The sequence below is a fragment of the Coffea eugenioides genome, chromosome 11 (assembly GCF_003713205.1).
Source record: "Coffea eugenioides isolate CCC68of chromosome 11, Ceug_1.0, whole genome shotgun sequence".
Classification (NCBI taxonomy): domain Eukaryota; kingdom Viridiplantae; phylum Streptophyta; class Magnoliopsida; order Gentianales; family Rubiaceae; genus Coffea; species Coffea eugenioides.
In genome coordinates this window covers 32,177,402-32,197,200 of record NC_040045.1, presented here as the reverse complement: position 1 = coordinate 32,197,200, position 19,799 = coordinate 32,177,402, and the positions used below count along the sequence as shown (strand labels likewise).

At 35.1% G+C, this 19,799-nt stretch overlaps 1 protein-coding gene across 1 annotated transcript in view; it reads left to right on the top strand.

Annotated features, from left to right (window-relative positions):
* LOC113751682 (sodium/hydrogen exchanger 8-like) overlaps positions 1 to 14,099 on the top strand; it is a 29,726-nt gene extending 15,627 nt beyond the window's left edge. The window contains 11 exon segments of the mRNA XM_027295778.1: positions 453 to 684; positions 4,310 to 4,362; positions 4,364 to 4,499; positions 4,502 to 4,612; positions 7,462 to 7,559; positions 7,858 to 7,989; positions 8,070 to 8,288; positions 8,400 to 8,606; positions 9,498 to 9,759; positions 12,766 to 13,076; positions 13,558 to 14,099. Of these exon segments, the coding sequence (XP_027151579.1) occupies positions 453 to 684; positions 4,310 to 4,362; positions 4,364 to 4,499; positions 4,502 to 4,612; positions 7,462 to 7,559; positions 7,858 to 7,989; positions 8,070 to 8,288; positions 8,400 to 8,606; positions 9,498 to 9,759; positions 12,766 to 13,076; positions 13,558 to 13,854 (2,058 nt within the window). The 3' untranslated portion in view covers positions 13,855 to 14,099.
* The last annotated feature ends 5,700 nt before the right edge of the window (positions 14,100 to 19,799 follow it).

The window sequence follows — 19,799 nt, the reverse complement described above, 5'->3', positions numbered from 1 at the left end:
TCGTCTGCACCTTTTTCCTTCCTTCACACCCAGTGAAACTGGCAAAATCCACAACACAAGCTGATTGGCTGTTTTTAAGTTGAAAGTTGGTCAGCTTTGATTGAAAAAGAATAGATTGAGTTTGTGTTAGCCTGCCAGCGCTGAAAGTTGTGTAGTATCTCATGGCTTCTGCACATTTTCCTCTACTATGTCTTTTCTGAGCAGATAATACTTTATGTACAACGAATTTCTCAATAATATAAGACCAGTATATTGGTCTTGTATTGCAAACTTTATGTTTTGAACTCGTCAATCCACTCTCAATTTCTACAATTTTCTTTTGACCATTCACAACATGGAGATTGTTTCTTTTTTTTTTTTCCCTTTTTTTTCTTTTTTCAATCTGTATTTTGATAATTTGCCAACATTTCTCTCCCCGCTAAAACTATTTCTTTCTCTTTAAACTCTGACAGAGTCGCATTTTAAAATATACACAATTTGAAATGTTGAATAAAGCATTAGAGGCATTTGGTGATCTTGGGGATGATGAAGAACTGGGACCTGCTGATTGGCCTACTGTCAAGAGATATATCTCGTGCTTAAATGACATTGAGGGTGAACGAGTACACCCTCATATTTCAACTGGAGATGATCATAATCTAGACCATATGAATTTGAAAGATATTCGAGTGCGCTTTTTGAATGGTAAGTTGTTATGTGTGTGTGTCTCTCTATCTCTCTCTCTCTCTCTCTCTATATATATATATATATATATATATCCTGCGACGTGATAGCTTAGAATTGATTTTCTTCTCGTTTAATCTTTTCTTTCATGTTTAGCATTATGCATAATGCAAAGCATTCCTTTTACCATGAATTCCCTGAACTTTAGAGCTTTATAGCATGTTGCCTATCTGTCTATACTCTGATAGTATAGATTCTGGCTTTACAGAAACATGAATTTGGAATGTTATTTTCTATATACCAACTGAAGTAGTTAACTAAAAGTTTGTTCAATTTATCTAAATTTTATGCCCAACTGGATGGTCTTGGACCGACAGCACATCTGCCCAACTCTTGTTGGAGGCAAGTAAATTGTTCAAAAGCAAGACTTAACACCAGAGCTTTACTAAAGCCAAAACTTTGACTTTGCTTCCCAATGGTTCAATTAGTTCAGGTTCCCATGTTATAATTGGCTGAAAACATATTAGGAAGATGTTAGATGATGTTAAATTCAGTCTTGTGGTGTCTGTAACAGTGTTTTGGAGTATGTAGGAACTTGGAAACAATAGGTGAAAATTCATAAAATACTGTGCAGTTTGATAATCCAATAGTTCTTGCAAAAGTATTCCACGGGTGACACTGCTTTATATCATCTAAGTGCACTGGTTTCAACATCACATTTGTTGAACAGGAAGTAAAATGGGTAATTCTGTTTATCCAGATTATGGTTTAGTAGTATGCTGGAGCATTCTGGGCTGACTACTGCCTTTATAGTAATAATTTACCTATTGAGGCAAATTGTAGTCAGCAAGAATCATTGAAATGAATGCAAATTGTAGTCTGCAAGAATTATTGAAATGAATCACCTTTAATTATGTCTACATCAGTTGGATACAGATGAGCTATACGAGTAGAAGCCCATCTCCACTCCCTTCCTCGCCAAGGGAATTACTATGGTAGCCTGGCACTTGGTGGCATATGCATCAGAAATGCAGAAATAATAACATCACTAACATGGAAATAGAAATTGGGAAGTAGATGGTGTACATACCTCATCTGAATGAGGTAAACAAGTGGTAGTGAACAATAAACATTATAACATCGACTACCCTTTTGTGCCAGAGCAAATTGCGAGTCCAGGAACTATGTTTTATCCAATTGAGTATCATCACTTCTTTCGAACGGCAAATGTCACGTCTCATGATCATTAGCCCTAAGGATATGCCAGTGGTTCTTCAATTATGTGTAGCTTTTGTAATAATAAAAGCCAAATAAAAGGTTAGCTGACTGTATCTAATTAGTATCTAACATAGATTACCTTTAAGATTTTTTTGTGGTTTTTTGATAAATTTCTGACGATTAATTCCAATTTTTGAATTTTTATTACATTTTCAAATTCACTGGATAAACTGATTGTAACAAGTCATAACATCGGATACAATAACCAAAATGGGTTTATTACTAATTTTGGTAAGTGATTTCTAATATGATATAGGAGCCTCCAACTTTTTGAAATTTACTTTACTTTCACCTGTCATCTAGTATGGCGGAAAGCCTAGAATGGAAAGGTTTTTCCACCTAGAATGCCTTTCTAACCAGAATAATATGGAAGAAAATTTTTCAATCCAAATTCTGGTATGCAAGTCAGAATGGAATGTCTAATTTTCAATGTTTGGTATAACTAATTTTTCGATGTTAGAATGGAATAATATATGGACAAATTTGACTTAATTACCCTGAAATTTATTATTTTATTTTATTTATTTGGGCTCTACTATTTGTTTGCCTTACATGGGGAACTTTGACTTTTTCTTTTTGTACACTAAGAAAAACTTATATACTTATTGAAATTATTGAAATAAATCAATTATAGTATCTTATTAATTCTGAAATATGAGCATTTATTTTAAGCTTTTGTTTTCATTAACAATATAATAACCGGCATATAAGAAATGAATTACATGAAATCGAACATTCATATTCTCTCTTCATTAGGCTCTCACTATCGATAAAAAAAAAAAAATCCATATTAGATTTGCACAGAAGTTTAGAAAAACAATATCTTAAAAAAGAAAAGGGAAAAATATTTTAAAGACAACTAGAATCATTTGTTAAAAAAATTATGGTCAATTATTCATTAAACTAACAAAAGCCTAATATTTGGTAAGGGGGTAAAGAAATGTACGAGGATAAACTGAACCTTAATAATTTTGGACATTCCAGGATAAAGTTGGAAAGAGCTTTCCTTGGGATTTTGTGAGGAATGGGGTTTCCTGGAAAAAGTTGGAATGACCTTTCTAGGGTGAAAGTCCTTTCGAACTCAAAAAGCTCATACCAAACATGTGAATGAAGTGGACAAGTTGGAAAGGTCTTTCAATTTTAGGCGAATCCTGTGCACCAAACGAGGAGTCTTAAGACTGTAATGTTTGAAATTCAATTATTTGTCAGAAAAAATTCTGGAGAACTTCCACTGATCATATAGTCAGGCACTGACTAGCGGAATAAGTACCCGCAGTCCATGGTTAAATAGCTGGAATTACATGTCTGAACATGTTTTCAGGAAAATCTTTCCTTTTAAATAATTGTTTCTTGACAACAAATTGTTAGAAGTACATTTACTGGGGGCTGTAACCTATTTTGTGTTAACCTAATCACTCCTATACCAGACTTCTTGGCCTGCCTTTTTTCAACCCTTCCCTTTCTCATGTTGTCCTTTTTCCTTCATGGGTTCTTTCTGCTTTTTCTCCATTTTTAATTTATCTCATGCTGCTACCATCCTCCCTTAACATTGTAATTATCAGGAACAGCAACTTTGTCCAGCCAAAACCATGCATTATGTGGCTCCCGTATTTGGTATGGTACATGTTTTAGGTTCACACTTACTGAAGTGCAACTAAATGAGTGCAAAAAAACTAGTATCCGTGGTCGCTTTAACAACCCCCCCCCCCCATCAAACCAGACAAAGTTCAACAAAATTTAACAAAGATCATCCTCTTCCCAAGGACAAACCAATTGATGCATTTAGAAAAGGGACAAAATCTACAGAAATGAAAATATATACTTCAAACCCATACTAAAGTAAAATAACTTTTAACTTAAAATCTCCTTGTATTTGCATTAATCAATTCCTAGTGTTCTGAGCTCTACAGATAATTTGAGATTATTGTACAATTGAGAGAAGAAAAACTCTCCCCTAAGGTGCAGTTTGGGAGCCTTAAAGAAAAAGAAGAGTGGGGTAAACATAAGTTGAAAGTGGTGATATCACAGATACAAAATCATGTCAAATGACAGCCCACTAACAGAGAAAATTACTCCGCTGTGTTGTTCCAAAGTGGTTAAAGGAACAGGGAACTTGAGTTTGATGGTGATGTCTGGGTTTCTGGGGCATTCATTGAGAAAGCACTTTCTGAGGCCTTATTGGCCATAAACTTCTTTGGCTCTCTGACATAGCTGTTCCAATGCATTTTCTATCTGGATAGGCAGGGTTCTGCCTACATAATTGGTGTTTTTAGTGTGAGCAAGGAACTTTGTTACTTGGTTTTGAGATACAAATTCAGCTAAACAAGATATGTTTCTGTTAAATTAAATGAATTATGTGTAAATGTAGGTGTTCAAGCAGCTTACTGGGGGATGCTTGATGAAGGAAGGATCACCCCCAATTACTGCCAATTTACTTATGCAATCCGTCGATGAAGCCCTTGACCTGGTATCTCATGAGACTCTGTGTGATTGGAAAGGCTTAAGATCTTATATGAATATTCCCAACTATTACAAATTTCTTCAAACAAGCATAGTTCCCAAAAGATTATCACATACTTCACAGTTGAGAGACTGGAATCTTCATGCTCCATATCTGCTGCCTTTTTACGTGCCCATAGAATTGCTCGACAGCAACTACATGACTTTATTGGTAAGAACTTCGTGGTTTCTTGGATAGAGCATAACAATCGTATTCACGTCCTTCAATTTATAGAATTTTGTGTTTGGATCATCCTGAATATCACCTGATCTAAAAGGTTAAGATGGATTTATTTGTTGAGCCGAGCAGGTGCATGTGTTATGATGGGTGGGGTTGAGAATCTTTGCCAATTACTGTTCGGTATGGAAATGATTAGTCAACTTGTTTTAGAGCAATTGAAGGTCTTAAGTTAAATTCTCCCTGCCACCCCCATCAAACTGCATGTGTGTGGCAGGTTAGCATGTTCAAATGAAAAATTACACTCCAATCTATTCATTTATGCTTTCAGGTGAGGTGGTGATTCAGTATAATTTGCAATCACAACTTGAAATTAGGGCCATATCTCCATCTTTTGAATAACTTTTGCTTGCTTGATATAAGTGATCTCCTTGTCACAGTTGTGTATGTTTCTTAAGATGCAATTAATGACGTTTTTTGTATTCATAGATTAACAAACTGTAAGGTATCATATTATGGAGTTTGACATTCATGATTAATCTAATCTGTTTCTGATTGTAGTATCTTTATAGAAGTAATGTAGTCATAATTGTGTACATATGTTGATTGTTTGTCCATCAGCCTCTATGTCGTAAGATTATTTGCTTTGGGGATTGCTGTATAAATCAGCTTTTACTGTATGCTTCTTTATCTTTTATTTGCTTCTCTTTTTATCTTATCTCATATTTATAATGAGATTCTGCTTTTAGGTTCTTATCTTAATTCAGATATCCTTTCTTGAAATTTGCTGTTTGCTTTTCTATCCTCTTCTCAGTTGTCATCTGTTTGTCAGTATCTCCTTTTGACTTTATTATAGTCAATTGGATTCCTCCTTTGGCTGATCCTCTTCTATTCCTTCTAAATTACATGTTTGTACTCTTAGTGCCCCATTTGTTTCAGTAACTCTGGAAGTATGTTCTTCTCAACGAAATTTCCCAAAGAAAATTTCACCTCAAAATTTGTTACTTGAAGCATTTATTAAACAACCCTCCTTTTCTTACTGATCATCTAGAAGAAGATTTCTTATCCCTGTGATGCATGGTTATATCTAGGAGGCATTGTAGTTTTCAAATTGCAAGTAGGAAAAGACTCGCTACCTTTTAGAAACTTGGATCTTGTCCAGATAAGGCTACTAACTGATTTTGGGTATGGTACCTCAAGCATCCCACATGAGATATGTTAGTCATGTTTGGTTATTTTGCGTGACAACAGGTTGAGTGTTAGTAATAACATGGATTAAGCATATTGGGCCACTGGTTTGTCACAAAAATTATTCGGCTGCCACACACCTAGGTCACTTGATTTGGTATCAGACCATGTTTACTATTTGGGAGCCAAGTACTCTACGGGATTAAGTGCTACAAACAATATGGGGAGGAACCACCTTTAAATTCTCTGTTAGCTGCCTGTGGAGTTCTGCTCAGCTTTGCATGGTTGTAACTTTGACTGGTTAGTTTGGGGCTTGAGGGCACTAGGGCCTTCATGGTGGTCATGGTGACACTTCAGGTGTATGCCACATTGAACACATAAGTCATGTTCTAGTAGTTTATAAGACTACAGATAGAATGCTACTAGTTACTAGGGGTCTTTTTGGTTACCCTGTTCCGGAAAAACATTTTAACACACATCTAGAGTAGGGGTCTAATGGAGTTGAGTTGAGCTCGAGTTAAAAAACTTGAGCTCGAGCTCTTGAAAGTTAGGTTCGAGCTCAAGCTTGATTTTATTTTGCATTACTCGAACTCGAACTCGAGTTCATGCTTATCGAGTCCAATCGAGCCTAATTGAGCTTAAAAAATGTAAATTTATATTTTATATAATTTTAAGCACAGGACAAAATAGACATTACATGCTAATAAAAAAAATTAAAAAAACCTATATATGTGAAGCTTGATTAAGCTCGATTAAGCTTGACAAGTTTCGAGTTTCATATGTTAAGCTTGAGCTCGACTCGTTAAGTAACTCGATCTGCTGACAAAGTTCGAACTCGAGCTTTGACCGAGCAAGCTCACGAGCTACTCGATTAAGCACGATTCGTTTGCACTCCTCATCTAGAGTAACCCTACTAAAAACACCCAAAACATTCAAAAATACCCAAAACCACACACCCCTCTGCCCCTCTCTACCACCTTCCCTCCAACATCCTCCTCCACCCTCCACCACTGCCCCAGCCATCTTCCCCCTCTTTCCCTACCTTCCCCCATCCACCCAGTCCCTTCCAGTCCCCCATCCCCCCCCTTCCCACCCTGCCAGCCCATTCCCACCAACTCTGCCAGCCCCCCTCCCTCTTCCCTCCAACATCTAGGTAACATTTCATTTGAAGTATGCAAATAATGTATAAATTTCTCTTGAATTAAACAAATTGGTCCAAGTCAATGCTTCTAAATTGTGTTATTAGGATCAAGGATTTAGTTAAATTGAAGTATTGTACATCGTTGCAGCTTCTCCATTTCTCCTGCTTGTTAATTTAATTCTCTAAAATTCGTTTATGAACTCCTTTCAATAAAAGTTCCTAAAGCTCAAAGCTGTTTCTCATTTTTCCTTATGATTTAATCCAAGTCTAGAAAGCCTGTCCCAAGGATCGAAACTTTCTAATTGTATTTGGCTATTTTACATATGCAACTTGTGTCTTTTCTATTCAAAATATAGTCTGATAATATTGTTGGAACCTAGAAGACTCAACTTCTCTAATTATTAACTCCGTTCCATCTGTTTGATGTCTCATAGATCTGCATTTTGCATTTCTATAATAGTACCTCCTATTCAATAATAGCTTCTTAAATATCATTACCGTATTATGACTGCAGGAGATAGTGAAATTGCATCCCTTGTAATCAGGGAAAGTGAGGAAGAAGGAGAAGAAGCAAAGAGGTTTCTGGAAGAAGTTCGTCTTTCATTTCCTCAGGTTTGTGCATTTGCAGTTTTTATTGTCTGAATGCAATTTTTCCATTAAGAACATCTGATAAATCGTCAAACATGTTTATTTTTCTTAATTTGCATGAAATGTGGTTGGAGTTAGATTATCTCTATTTCCTTTCTATATACTGTATTGTCCTTTTTCTTTTCTAGGAATCTCCTCTTCAAAGTATCACAGGAACCATGAATTCCCTCCATCTTTTTCTTGCTCACAAGGTTCTAAATAGTTTTGCTTACTTTGTTCTAGATCTTTTGAATTCAACAATCTTAGTTAATGTCTTCTCCAGGTTCTACGTGTCGTAAAAAATAGACAAGTAACATATTCAGTACTGAATCACTTAATCGATTATGTCCATAATCTTGAAAAGATTGGCTTGTTGGAAGAAAAGGAGATGGTTCACCTTCATGACACTGTCCAGGTATTATATCATCTTTTTATTAAATTATGATTTTAAATCTTTCCTCACAGTTGACATAGATCACTTGATGTTTTATGCAGACTGACTTGAAAAGGCTTTTAAGAAATCCTCCTTTGGTAAAAATTCCAAAGGTACATGACTTAATTAATGCAAATACCTTGTTGGGAGCCCTTCCTTCTGCAGTGCGTGAGACATTTGTTGGTTCCACTAAAGAAATAATGAAACTTCGTGGCACAACTCTTTATAGGGAGGGATCCAAGCCTAGTGGTGTATGGCTGATTTCAAGTGGAGTGGTGAAGGTAATGAACAGATCTTATGGTTGTTTTACACATTGAGCACAATACTTCTTCGATTAATCTGTTGAGACTTCCGAAACAAGAATCTAGCACATGAGAATTGATTTTTTACAGTGGACAAGTAAGAGCATAGGAAATAAGCATTGCTTGCATCCAACATTTACACATGGGAGTACTTTGGGCTTGTATGAAGTGCTTGCTGGAAAGCCTTGCATATGTGACATTGTGACGGATTCAGTGGTTCTCTGTGTCTTCATTGAAGCTGACAAGATACTTGCTGCACTCAAATCTGATCCTGCTGTAGAAGATTTCTTTTGGCAGGTATACCATCCTTCAGCTGCACTTGGATCTGTAGTTGCACATTTCTTTTATCTGTCTAATCTGCAATTGGTGTGTGAAAAGAAACTGTGAAGATTGCATCTACACCTGCTGTTCATGAGAAAAAAGAGGCATTTTGTAGTTAATTGTCAAATTGCTGAAGAGGAATTTTAGAACAAATGATTAGAAAATGGGATGTAAAGTAAGTAGGCAGTTTAGCTGATTGAGTTATTAGATGTTTTTAAGGGTTCATAAGCAAAACACATATATAAGAAGCTAGAGTTTAATTACGTACTACCTTGACAGGGCATTGTGAGGATGTTGTTCAATTACATGTACCTTTTGTTATCAGTAACACAGGTTGATCTGGTCACCTTGGGTAGATTCATATCTTCCAGAACACTCTGCAGTGTGTGAACAATGCTGTTCTGAAATTCATATTTAAGATATAAAAAAAGGGACAAAAAATGGGTAGAAATGAGGACTAGAAGAAAGCTGCTTGGCAGTTGTATGTGCTAAGACATGCAAATTTTATCAGTATTGTTATCTTCCAAGTGCTAACAAGCTAAGGCAACAGCTCAGTTCTGATGCATAGTTTATATGCATTATAGGTGTGTATTCTTATGTTTAAATGTAAAATTTTCTCACTCGCTTTTTGTTTTATTATGCTATTTACATAGTGTGTATCCAGTAACACAAAAAAATTGCCTAACAAGATTTTGCTATTGTAACAAGCGTGGTAGTTTGTATTGTTCATCTTTCTATTTGGCACAAATTAATTACCTCTGATCTTGTTCAACAATATGTTGAAACATATATTCGCATGCGAATTTGTTATCGACTATCTTTAGAATTTTGTCTTTCTCAATTTAGTCATTTCCCCTTTTTCTGCAGGAAAGTGTTATCATTCTTTCCAAACTCTTGCTTCCCCAGATATTTGAGAAAACAACAATGCAAGATCTGAGAGCTCTTGTTGCACAAAAATCAAGAATGTCTATATACATTAGAGGAGAAACTTTTGAAATACCTCACCATTCTGTTGGGTTTCTGTTGGAGGGCTTCATAAAAGCTCAAGGTTTCCAAGGAGAATTGCTTACTTCTCCAGCAGCATTATGTCCATATGGGGATCAAAGCTTTCGAAGGTCTGAAAGATCAGGTATTTAAAATGTGCACATACTGATACCTTTTTTACCTTTCTTTTCTTTTTTTTGGGGATCTTGCAGAGTGGCAGACGGACGGATAGATGCATGCATTACTACTGTATTTTAAGTTGATTGATTGACGTCTCTGTTTTTGAATTTTTATTTTTCTCATAATTCTTAAGTTGTTTGATTGACGTGTCTCTATTTTTGAGTTTTTATTTTACTAACAGTTCATTATGGTTATCAAATCATCACATTATTTGAAAAATGTAGTACATTAATTATATATAGTTTGGATGATGATAGTGGAGTACTAAGAGACAAAGCAAGTTAGTTTAGAAAATGTGATGGTGTCAGTTGGAATATAGTTAGCCTGCTACATCCATTTACTGAAACCAGCCAATGTAAAATAGAATTTTGATACTCAATGACAACTGATCAGTCAATTAAGTCCCACCCAAACAAAATCTGTTATCTAACATGAATGATGGCTTATTGGTTATTACCATGTGCCTGAATACCTCATTTATTGATGCCACAGAGATGCTAGTCCTCAGATTCACAAGTATAAGCATAGGCTATTCCCAAAAGTCTTGATGACTAATAATAGGATGAACATTTGGAATCCAAATTCAGCTAAGGATTGGCTGGATCTGACAGGTTGGATGACTGATTAACCAAGTTTCTTCTGGTACATGGTTTTAATCATATCATATGCTGGTCTGTCATAAGACATACTTCTGCATTATGCATGACAGTATTTGAGTTGCCTTAATGCTTTAGAAAGTTGAGAATATAACTACTGTGAAAGAAAATCTAGATAACTTGTGGGGCAGGCATTACTGCATTTTTTTACCTTATTACACAGTACTAGTTATTGGTCTAGAGTATGATGTATAAACTCTCGAAACTAGCTTCCAGATAAGGAAACTGTTAAACAGTTCATGACATCTCAAAATAGGAAACTTTGCTTGAGTAATCCGAACTCAAGGAAGCTTAAGCATTGATATCTTGAATTTGTTTGGTAATAAGTAAGCTGACACTTGCGAGTTCCTTTTTTCTCCCCTCTAGTTTGTACTTTCTTTATAAATTGAAGTTGGTCTGGTTCCCTCAGTCACCAGTAGGGGTGTCAAATAACTCCCCCTGTCCCCCGCCCCTTGCCCCTCAACCCCCGCGCCCCGTTTCGCTGGGGGAAGAAATCAACTTAAATGTTTACTTACAATAACACAATTGTAAACAATGTTAAATAGGATTAAAAAGCTGTTAAGATGGAAACAAAACACAAGAAGTCAAGTTACATTCCCCTATTCAACAAACTCAGTCAAATTGATTTCTCATATTCAACAAACTAAAACCACTCAACAATAACTCCAGCTTTTCTTTTCATTAACCTAGCTCAACAACTTCAGAACATTTGCTCTTCATCAACCTCGAGAGGCAAGAGTGAAATAGCACCTAGGTTTGTATTTTATTTATATATATATATTTAATTGTATGCACCTGCCCCACCCCCCGCCCCGTTTTAAGGCTGGTGGAAATTTTGTGCACCCGCCCCCGCCCATTTCTACCCCGCTGGCACCCGCCCCGTTGCCACCCTTAGTCACCAGCACTTGAACCAAACAGTCTTTACAACATAATATTAAACCTGTTTTGGACTATAATTACATTATGCCTCTTCAAGTGAAGGCCAAATGCTTTCTTTACATATTGGACCCTGGACATTTTTTTCTCTGTTGTAATACCATGTTGAACAACCAACCACCTCATTAGACGATTGCTACTTATGAAGTACTCAGAGAAGATTAATTTATTTACTATCTTCATTTTTAGATTATGATTTGCACTTCTTTGCTAAGCTCGGAGTTGGGTCTTGTAAATATGATGGTTTGTATCTGTTGATTCTTGAATAAATTTGTAAGGTATACGGGTTCCATTTGCGTGCTTACGTGGACCTTGATCTTCTAAAATTCTTGCAAAGAATTCTTTGACCATGCAAGATACACATACACAATGATGTTTGGCTAATTGGAAAGCATGCCAAGATGGTTATGGTTATGTTTATCAGCCTTAAGTCACCTGTATTTAGAATTGCTTTTTGATTTCCCTTTCATTATCTTGGTGGCTACGTAGCTTATGTATTCTTGCATTGCAATGAGCAAAAAGAATAACTTACAGTTTTCTTGTTCGGTCCCGTCAGAATTGTTTTTTGCTGTGTTGGAGGTAACTTTTTTTTTTGGTGTTGCCATTTCATCTTTCTTATTATACATTCATGTGCCACTTTACCATTTTAAAGTCTCTCATTATATTCTTATGCCATATGATTAATCATATTGGTTATTAGTTTTCTTGATCCCTGGAAGGCTTAAGCTCCCTTCAAATCTAGTATTCTACTATAGCACAGTTGATATACTTGTTTTTTCCCTATATGGATAATGTGCTACATAAGTCACGTTCTTTACCTTTGTTCTTTTGGTTGCGAGGCTCTATTTTTCTTTCTAAATTTCTAAGTGGATGTTACAAGGCTCAAGAGAACTTCTTCTGTTCCATTTCTTTGTTGTTTTCACAGGGATGATATTTTTTGAATGGACTAAGATGTTCTTCTCTTATTGAGTGGTTGAATCTCTTTATAAAGATCTTTTTGTCTAACTTCATGTTATGGATCATTGCATCAACGAAATACATTTTCTTTGTTGGTAGGAAAACAATCAAAACATGTCTAAACTTGCTATGCCAGAATTTCTATTTCCTTGAGTAATCACATGAAATGAACATGTGATATCTCATGGAGACTTAACAAGAGGTGCCTCATATTTTTCATCTTTATCCAATATATTGGTAATTTTGGTCACTGATGTTTGTTTCTTGTTATGCGAATAAGATGTCCTTTTCGCTTGATCCAGAGTTGTAAGAGCTAATTCTAAGGATAACAGAATAAAAAATCTAGACAAAAAAAGAAGAGCTAGGATTTGAGGGAAAGTTGTTGGCCTTCGTTTTGATACTTCTATGCTATTTCTATAAAGAAAGAGGTGCTGGAGCAGACAGTTTTTCTCATCAAGCAACCTGGTATCAAGTGGAGACAAGGGCAAGGGTAATCTTGGTTGACATTGCTGGATTTGAAGCCAATAGAACTCTTCTGAGGAGATCATCATCACTAATATCTCATTCAGTTGATCACCCTTCTGGTTCTCTAACTGGAGAGCATGGTGGTCTTATGAGTTGGCCTGAAGAATTCTACAAGATAAGACATCATCAGAATGATCCAGAGAAGGCTAATGAAAAAAAGAACAACTTATCTGCTGGAGCTATCCACCCGAGCATCTTTGGAAGCATGGTAAGTCCCAACTTTTTCATCTTATATCATGTGGTTCATTTTATACACTTCCACCAATAGCTTTTTCTTCTGGTAAATTCCACGGATGCTAACCACTGCTCAAGTTTAAAGAAAATTCATTTAGAACATTCTTAATATTCTTCTAGTGTTTGAGTTGTAGCTTGCCTAAGGACTGAAAATCTGTAAACTGGTTAAGAACTGCTTCATTGTCTGGGCATTCCATACCTCTATTGATTTGATGCGAGTATGCATAAACAAATTTAAAAGAAACAGAAGTGATGGACAAATGGCGACTTCAAATAGTGCTGAATCACTTCTTTAGTTCCCGTCTATCTTCAGCTCTAAATAAGCATCTCCTTGATATGCCACAATGGAGTCTTTGATCTAGTCTGCACTTGAGCATTGAAAATTCACAGGACATAATATCTGAAATCTTTTCACATTGACTATTGACTTTGTGAATATGCTACACATGCATCAGATAAACAATGCCCCTGGGAATGCTCAAAGGTTTTCTGGGAGTGGTTTGAAGCCATCTTACAGTCACTCATACCCAAGAGTTCCATCAAATTATGTGAGGCCTCTTTTTTCTGCCAAATCGGAAGGGTCCTCTACCATTGGAAAGAAATTAGCAGTGTCAGAACGCGATCCTCACGTTGAAGACTCAAACTCGAAAGAGAAGCAAGGTAGAGATGACTCGAGTGATGAATCTGGTGCAGAGGATGAACTCATTGTCAGCATCGATTCACCAAGCAGGCTTTCCTTTCGACATGTATAGTTAACTTGATGAACTTTCAAAACTTGTATTCGGTTTGTTTTTCAGGCCTCCTTTTTCAGCATTTTTATATCATAATTTTGTTGCCTTTGATACTCTATGGAGCATTTAGTTGAAAAGATTTTTAAGTACGTATATAAATAGTTTGAGGTATAGGACTGAATCAATAGCGAACTCCATACCATCAACTCCTCGTGATAATTTGTTTTGCTGGTATCATATTGTACCCAAAACTTGATTTTCGTCAATTATTCCTCCAATTAGGCCACTGTTACAATTCAACTTGATCATTTACAAATTGTGAAATTATAGCAAATACATTGTAGAGAAATTCTCAACCTCTTCTTAGCATAACGGAGTTGATAAGGGTCAATATTCTAATTTGGATCTCTACAATCTGTTGTGAAATTTGGTCAAATTGGAACAATGCTGTTTTATTTTTTTTTTTCCAAAAAGCTACTTGTCACAAATTAGAACTCGGGCTATATTGGCAATGGAAATGGTTAACAGTTTGAGGGTTTCTTTTAAGCTTTTAGAGAATATTTGTAATGAAATCTCACCATTGGAGTTTTCGTACTATAGTGGTCTAAAAGACTTCAAGTCAAATTACTTGGCAAGACTATATATATATACCCTTTTTTTCTTAAACTATTTTTGTTTATGGAGTTTACAGTAACAAACATAAAAAATGACTTCAAAAATACATATGTCAATTCTCAAATACAACTTATAAAAATACAAAAAAAAAAAAAAGCAAACAGATGGGGAGAGGGGGGGGGAAGGGAGGTGAGGGGAGGAGGGACGAGGAGGATGGAGGAGGGGAGGAGGAGAGGAAGAGGAAGAGAGAGAAAGAGGAAGAGGGAGGGGGAGGAGAGAGGAGGGGCAGTGTGGTGGTGGAGATGGAGGAGGAAGGAGGAAGAGGAAGGGGGGGATCAGTAGTGATTTTTTCTAATTTTTAAAAAATATTTTCATAAAATTTTAAATTTTAAAAACACTCCAACATATAATTATAGTGAAAGTTTTTCATATACAATGTTATAGTATAGTATTTCAAAAATACTTTCAAAAGCATCTAATACATATAGAGCCTATATTTTTTGATAAGAAAAACAAGCAAATTTTTATTAATGAGATTATTGGAAATTGTCCATGAATTGCTTGACAAAATTTGAAGGGAATTCCAAAGAGATTCAAACAGGTCGGCAATCTTAAGGGGGCGCTTGGTTCAAGTTTAGGAATTGTAATTGTAATTGGAATCATAGACTCTGGTTTTGGAATTAAAACTTTTCATTCCAATATCTTGCTTGGTTCACACATTGGAATTAGCATTATTCCAATTCCTGATGCTTGGTTTGATGAGTGTTTCGGAATTAAATGCAATTAAATTCCAAATTTACCCCTGATATAACAATTCTTCTAAAACAAAAGAATTACACATACGACAAATTAACATTTTCATAATTGTAACTACAATAGTTATTAACTTTTTGATAAAACATAAGAAAATCATAAATAATAAAAAAATTAATACCAGAAAATAAATATAGTGGCTGCATTAACAAGGAGTAAATTCCCAAAAAAAGGAGTTTTTAAACAATCACCCAAAAGGTGACGATTTTTGAGTCTCTTCTCAAAGGGTGAAAAATGCATCCAAGGAATGTGTTCTTCCAAATAAAAACGCAACTTTCAAATACGTTATTTTATGTTTTGGAAATTTGTTTAAATATGAAAAATTGGTTAAATAGCCCATAAGATACCAGCTCTTTATGGGAAACTGGCAGGTTTTGTACCAGCTTTATGGAAAAAATTGATTAAATAGTGCCCAAAGGAAAACTAGTATGTTTTGTATTTAACATAAATTAAATATGTGAAAGTTAAAAAAAAAAATTTGCCCATAAGATACCAGCTCTTTAAGGGAAACTGGCAGGTTTTGTAGTATGTTTTGTACCAACTCTTTATGGAAAAAATTGATTAAATAGCGCCCAAAGGAAAACTAGTATGTTTTGTATTTAACATAAATTAAATATGTGAAAGTTAAAAAAAAAAAAGAAATTACTCATAAGATACCAGCTCTTTATGGGAAATTAGCAGGTTTTGTATTTAATACGCTATTTAACCAATTTTTTATATTTAAACAAATTTATGAAAATTAAAATAACGTATTTGAAAGTTGCATTTTTATTTGGAAGAACGCATTTCTTGAATGTGTTTTTCACCCTTTGGGAAGAGACTAAAAAATTGCCAACCTTTAGGAAGTTAGTTTAAAAACTCTTTCTTTTTGGAAATTTACTCCATTAACAAGTCGTTTGTGGTTCCTACGTTAGATAATGATATGAAATAGATCTCTCCTTACATATATGAACAAAAGAAGGAGACTCAAATCACAAAAGCTAACCATACCAAATACAAATCAATTGTCTAATCCAGTCGAGAGTGCCACTCAATGTCCACAATCTCCAAAAGACTAATCATATAACCATCTAACAATCACCATAACAAAAAGAAATTGCCATCAAATCATCACTTTCCAGCTAACAATAATTTTATTTCAGCGAGTAGATGGAGGATAAAGGAGGTTAATTACATATTGTCGTTTCATTTCTGCAGGAAGATTGTAGAACACATGAAGCTTGGAAATCTGCTCCGAAAGTATGTCGGCTGCATTCATTACATCTCCACTCGGTAAAGCAAGTTTCATTAACTCAGCAACAACTTGATCTCTTCTATCGGAGACCAATTGCTCACGTTTATCCTCATTTGACATGGCTGCTGCCATAGTTGTGAAATTAGCTTGAATTCCCTCCACGAAATCTCCAAATTTGCTGGTGAGAAGTTGCAATGATGCATCAAGATCACCCCTTGTTGTTGATGCAGATTTCATTTTTTTTGACACATTTGCAATGGGAGGGGATTGTTTCTTTTGTTTCTTGGAATTTCTTGTGCTTGTTGAGCTTGGTTGAGTTGATTGCTCCATGGAATTTACTTCATCTTCTTCTACCTTATCATTATCCGAGTTTGACATAGCATCAAGCCCTTCATCTCCTTCCTCCAAATTTTGGACATCTTCCATATCTTGGACAGCTTGTGCAAAATCTTCAGCAACATTTCCAGTGGCTCTGTCTCTTCCATATACAATTTCAAGATCTCCTAAATATGGAAATTTGACATCCCAAAGGCCCTTCGCATCCTTATGAGTCTAGAGATAGAATAGAAAGATAAATGATAATCTTAATAAAAGGTTGAAAAAGAACATATCAGAATGTAAAAAGTAATCAATTTCTTACCTTGCACCAATCATCATACCACTGTTTTTCACAAGAAATCTTTTTCTCAGCATCATTCCAACTACAACCACTTTCTTTGCACATTTCAACAATTGCATGGAACCTATTTTTCAGCCACTTAACTTTTGATTCAATATGTGGGCTGACTTGTTTGGTAAAAGTAGGTTGCTTACGCAAGATAATTTTAAGCAATTCGCTCATATAATTATTTTTAAATCCTCCATCTGATTTCCACATTGGATCACAAGCCAACTCTTGCAATGATTCTATGAGCACTTTTACCTCTTCACCAGTCCAAAAACATTTATTTTTCCCTCTTTCACGTACAATTTCATCATTCTCCATCCTATCATTTAGAAGTCAACCCATATCTATCAATTAATTTTGATACACAATAGCATATAACTGAAATTTATAATATAACAAAACACATAAAAGAACATACAATTAAAAGTCAATCCAAATTTAAAAGAACATACATCAAGTGTCAATCTAATTCACAAATCCACTACAAGAGTACATCAAATGTCAATCCAAATTTAACGAGTCTAAGAGCTAAACATCCATTCATAGCTAAATACTAAGTCCAGCCCTCCAATTGTCAAACATTTCATGTGCTAAATTATTTCTAAAATTTGCCCATTGATCACTTGGCAAAATAGTGGATATGTACTCTACTTCTTCATCACTGTCTTCATCTTCACTTTCATTTTCTTCACTTTGTAGTAATTCTTGTGGATCAAAAGTCATGAACTTCCTTATCAAGTTGTGCAGCAGACAACATGCCATAATTATTCGCACTTGTGTTTGAATTGGAAAAAATGAAGGGGATGCTAGAATCTTCCACCTTCCTTTTAGCAATCCAAAACATCTTTCTATGATATTTCTAGCTTTAGAATGTTTCATGTTGAAATATTCCTCTGGTCTTTGTGGTCGATAACCATTGAATTCATTAAGGTGATATCTTTGCCCTCGATAAGGGGCAAGAAATCCATCAGCATTACAATATCCAGCATCCACCAAGTAATAACAACCTTCAAAATTCAATCATGTACAAATTAATACTAGACTACCTTATTTTTGAAAAAAAATTGATTGAATGGTATTGAATACTGCAATATATGTTTACCTTGTGGGACTCTAAGACCATTTGGTCTAGAGATAGCATTTCGAAGCACACGACCATCATGTGCCGAACCTTCCCAACCAGGCAAGACATAGATAAATTGCATATTAGGAGAACAAACCCCTAATACATTCGTTGCAATACTTCCTTTTCTCGTTCGGTATCTTGATTTTTGTTCGGTGGGTGGTGTCACATCTATTAATGTCCCATCTAAGGCACCTAAACAATTCTATTTTAACAAAAATAAAAAATATAAATGAGTTAAAATGTCTATATTGGATAGTTTAGATGAAAACATACATTTTATTAAATGATTGTATTTTAATGTTTGAATTACCTTAAAACATTTCCATCTCTCATCTGTGCAATCTTCGGTAATAGGCTCAGGCTTCTTAAGTAATATAGTATGCAATTTCAAAACTGCTAGGAGGCAAAGATTAAATTGACGACTCACCGTTTCTCTACTTCTCCAAAATAGACCACAAATTGTTCTACTTTTCTTGTGGTGAGCCAAAACATATACAAACATGGCAACAATTTCTTCTATTGACATGTTTCTTGTAGCTTTCAAACCTCCAGTGTCTCTAATCATTTCACATAATATCCCAAATGTTCGTCTATCCATACGAAGTTCGCTAATACAATAAGCATCACTCTCCCTAGTCAAATTGAATAAGTGTTGCACGCGCTCAGTGACTTTTTCTTCTTTTGATTTTATTTGGCGTCTTCTACTTTTGAGATGAATGAATATTAACTGGTACCACATCATAAACAGTGCAATAACAACCATTATCATTCCTGATAAAATCTGGCTTTGCCCTCGATATTTTTTGCGTCTTCTGTTTTCAATAGGCAAACGTGGCATCTTTGTCTACATAACAATATGAAAACCAAACGTAAGTATTCACCAAACTAGATTACGGCATCAAAATCTTCAAATGCATTAAACATCAATTGATCTTATTAAAAGGGCCTAGACATGCATCATACATCCGTAAACACAATGATGTATAGATATAAATAAGCATAAACAAACGAAATTGATGGTTGAAACTTGAAATCCTAATGTACGAATAACTATGAAACTGAAAGCTATTCAAGCAAACAATTTTACAAACAGGTACAGGGCATGTAGAAACCCACCCAAACTATACCAGTATTCACGGATCAAATAACCAAAAGATCAAGAATTGATTGACCTCCATTGAATGCGTAATCCAAGAAAATACATTAAAAACATAAAAATGACAAATCTAGTGACATTAACATTTATCTCACCAAAAAAAAGAACAAAATAATGTATTTGTTGAAGTAAGTGAATTAAAATACATGTATTACAACAAAATACATGGATTAAAAACATGTATTATTCTCACCAATGGAAATAATTTCTTATTGGATTTTGTGACAAAAAAATATGAATTCATGGAAGGAAGACTTTTTTGCAAAACTGACAGATTGTGTAGTGTGAGTGGAATAAAAGTGAGAAGGTGATGGGTCCAGAGCATAGCATTTTGGTCCAGTTAGTGTTATTGTAT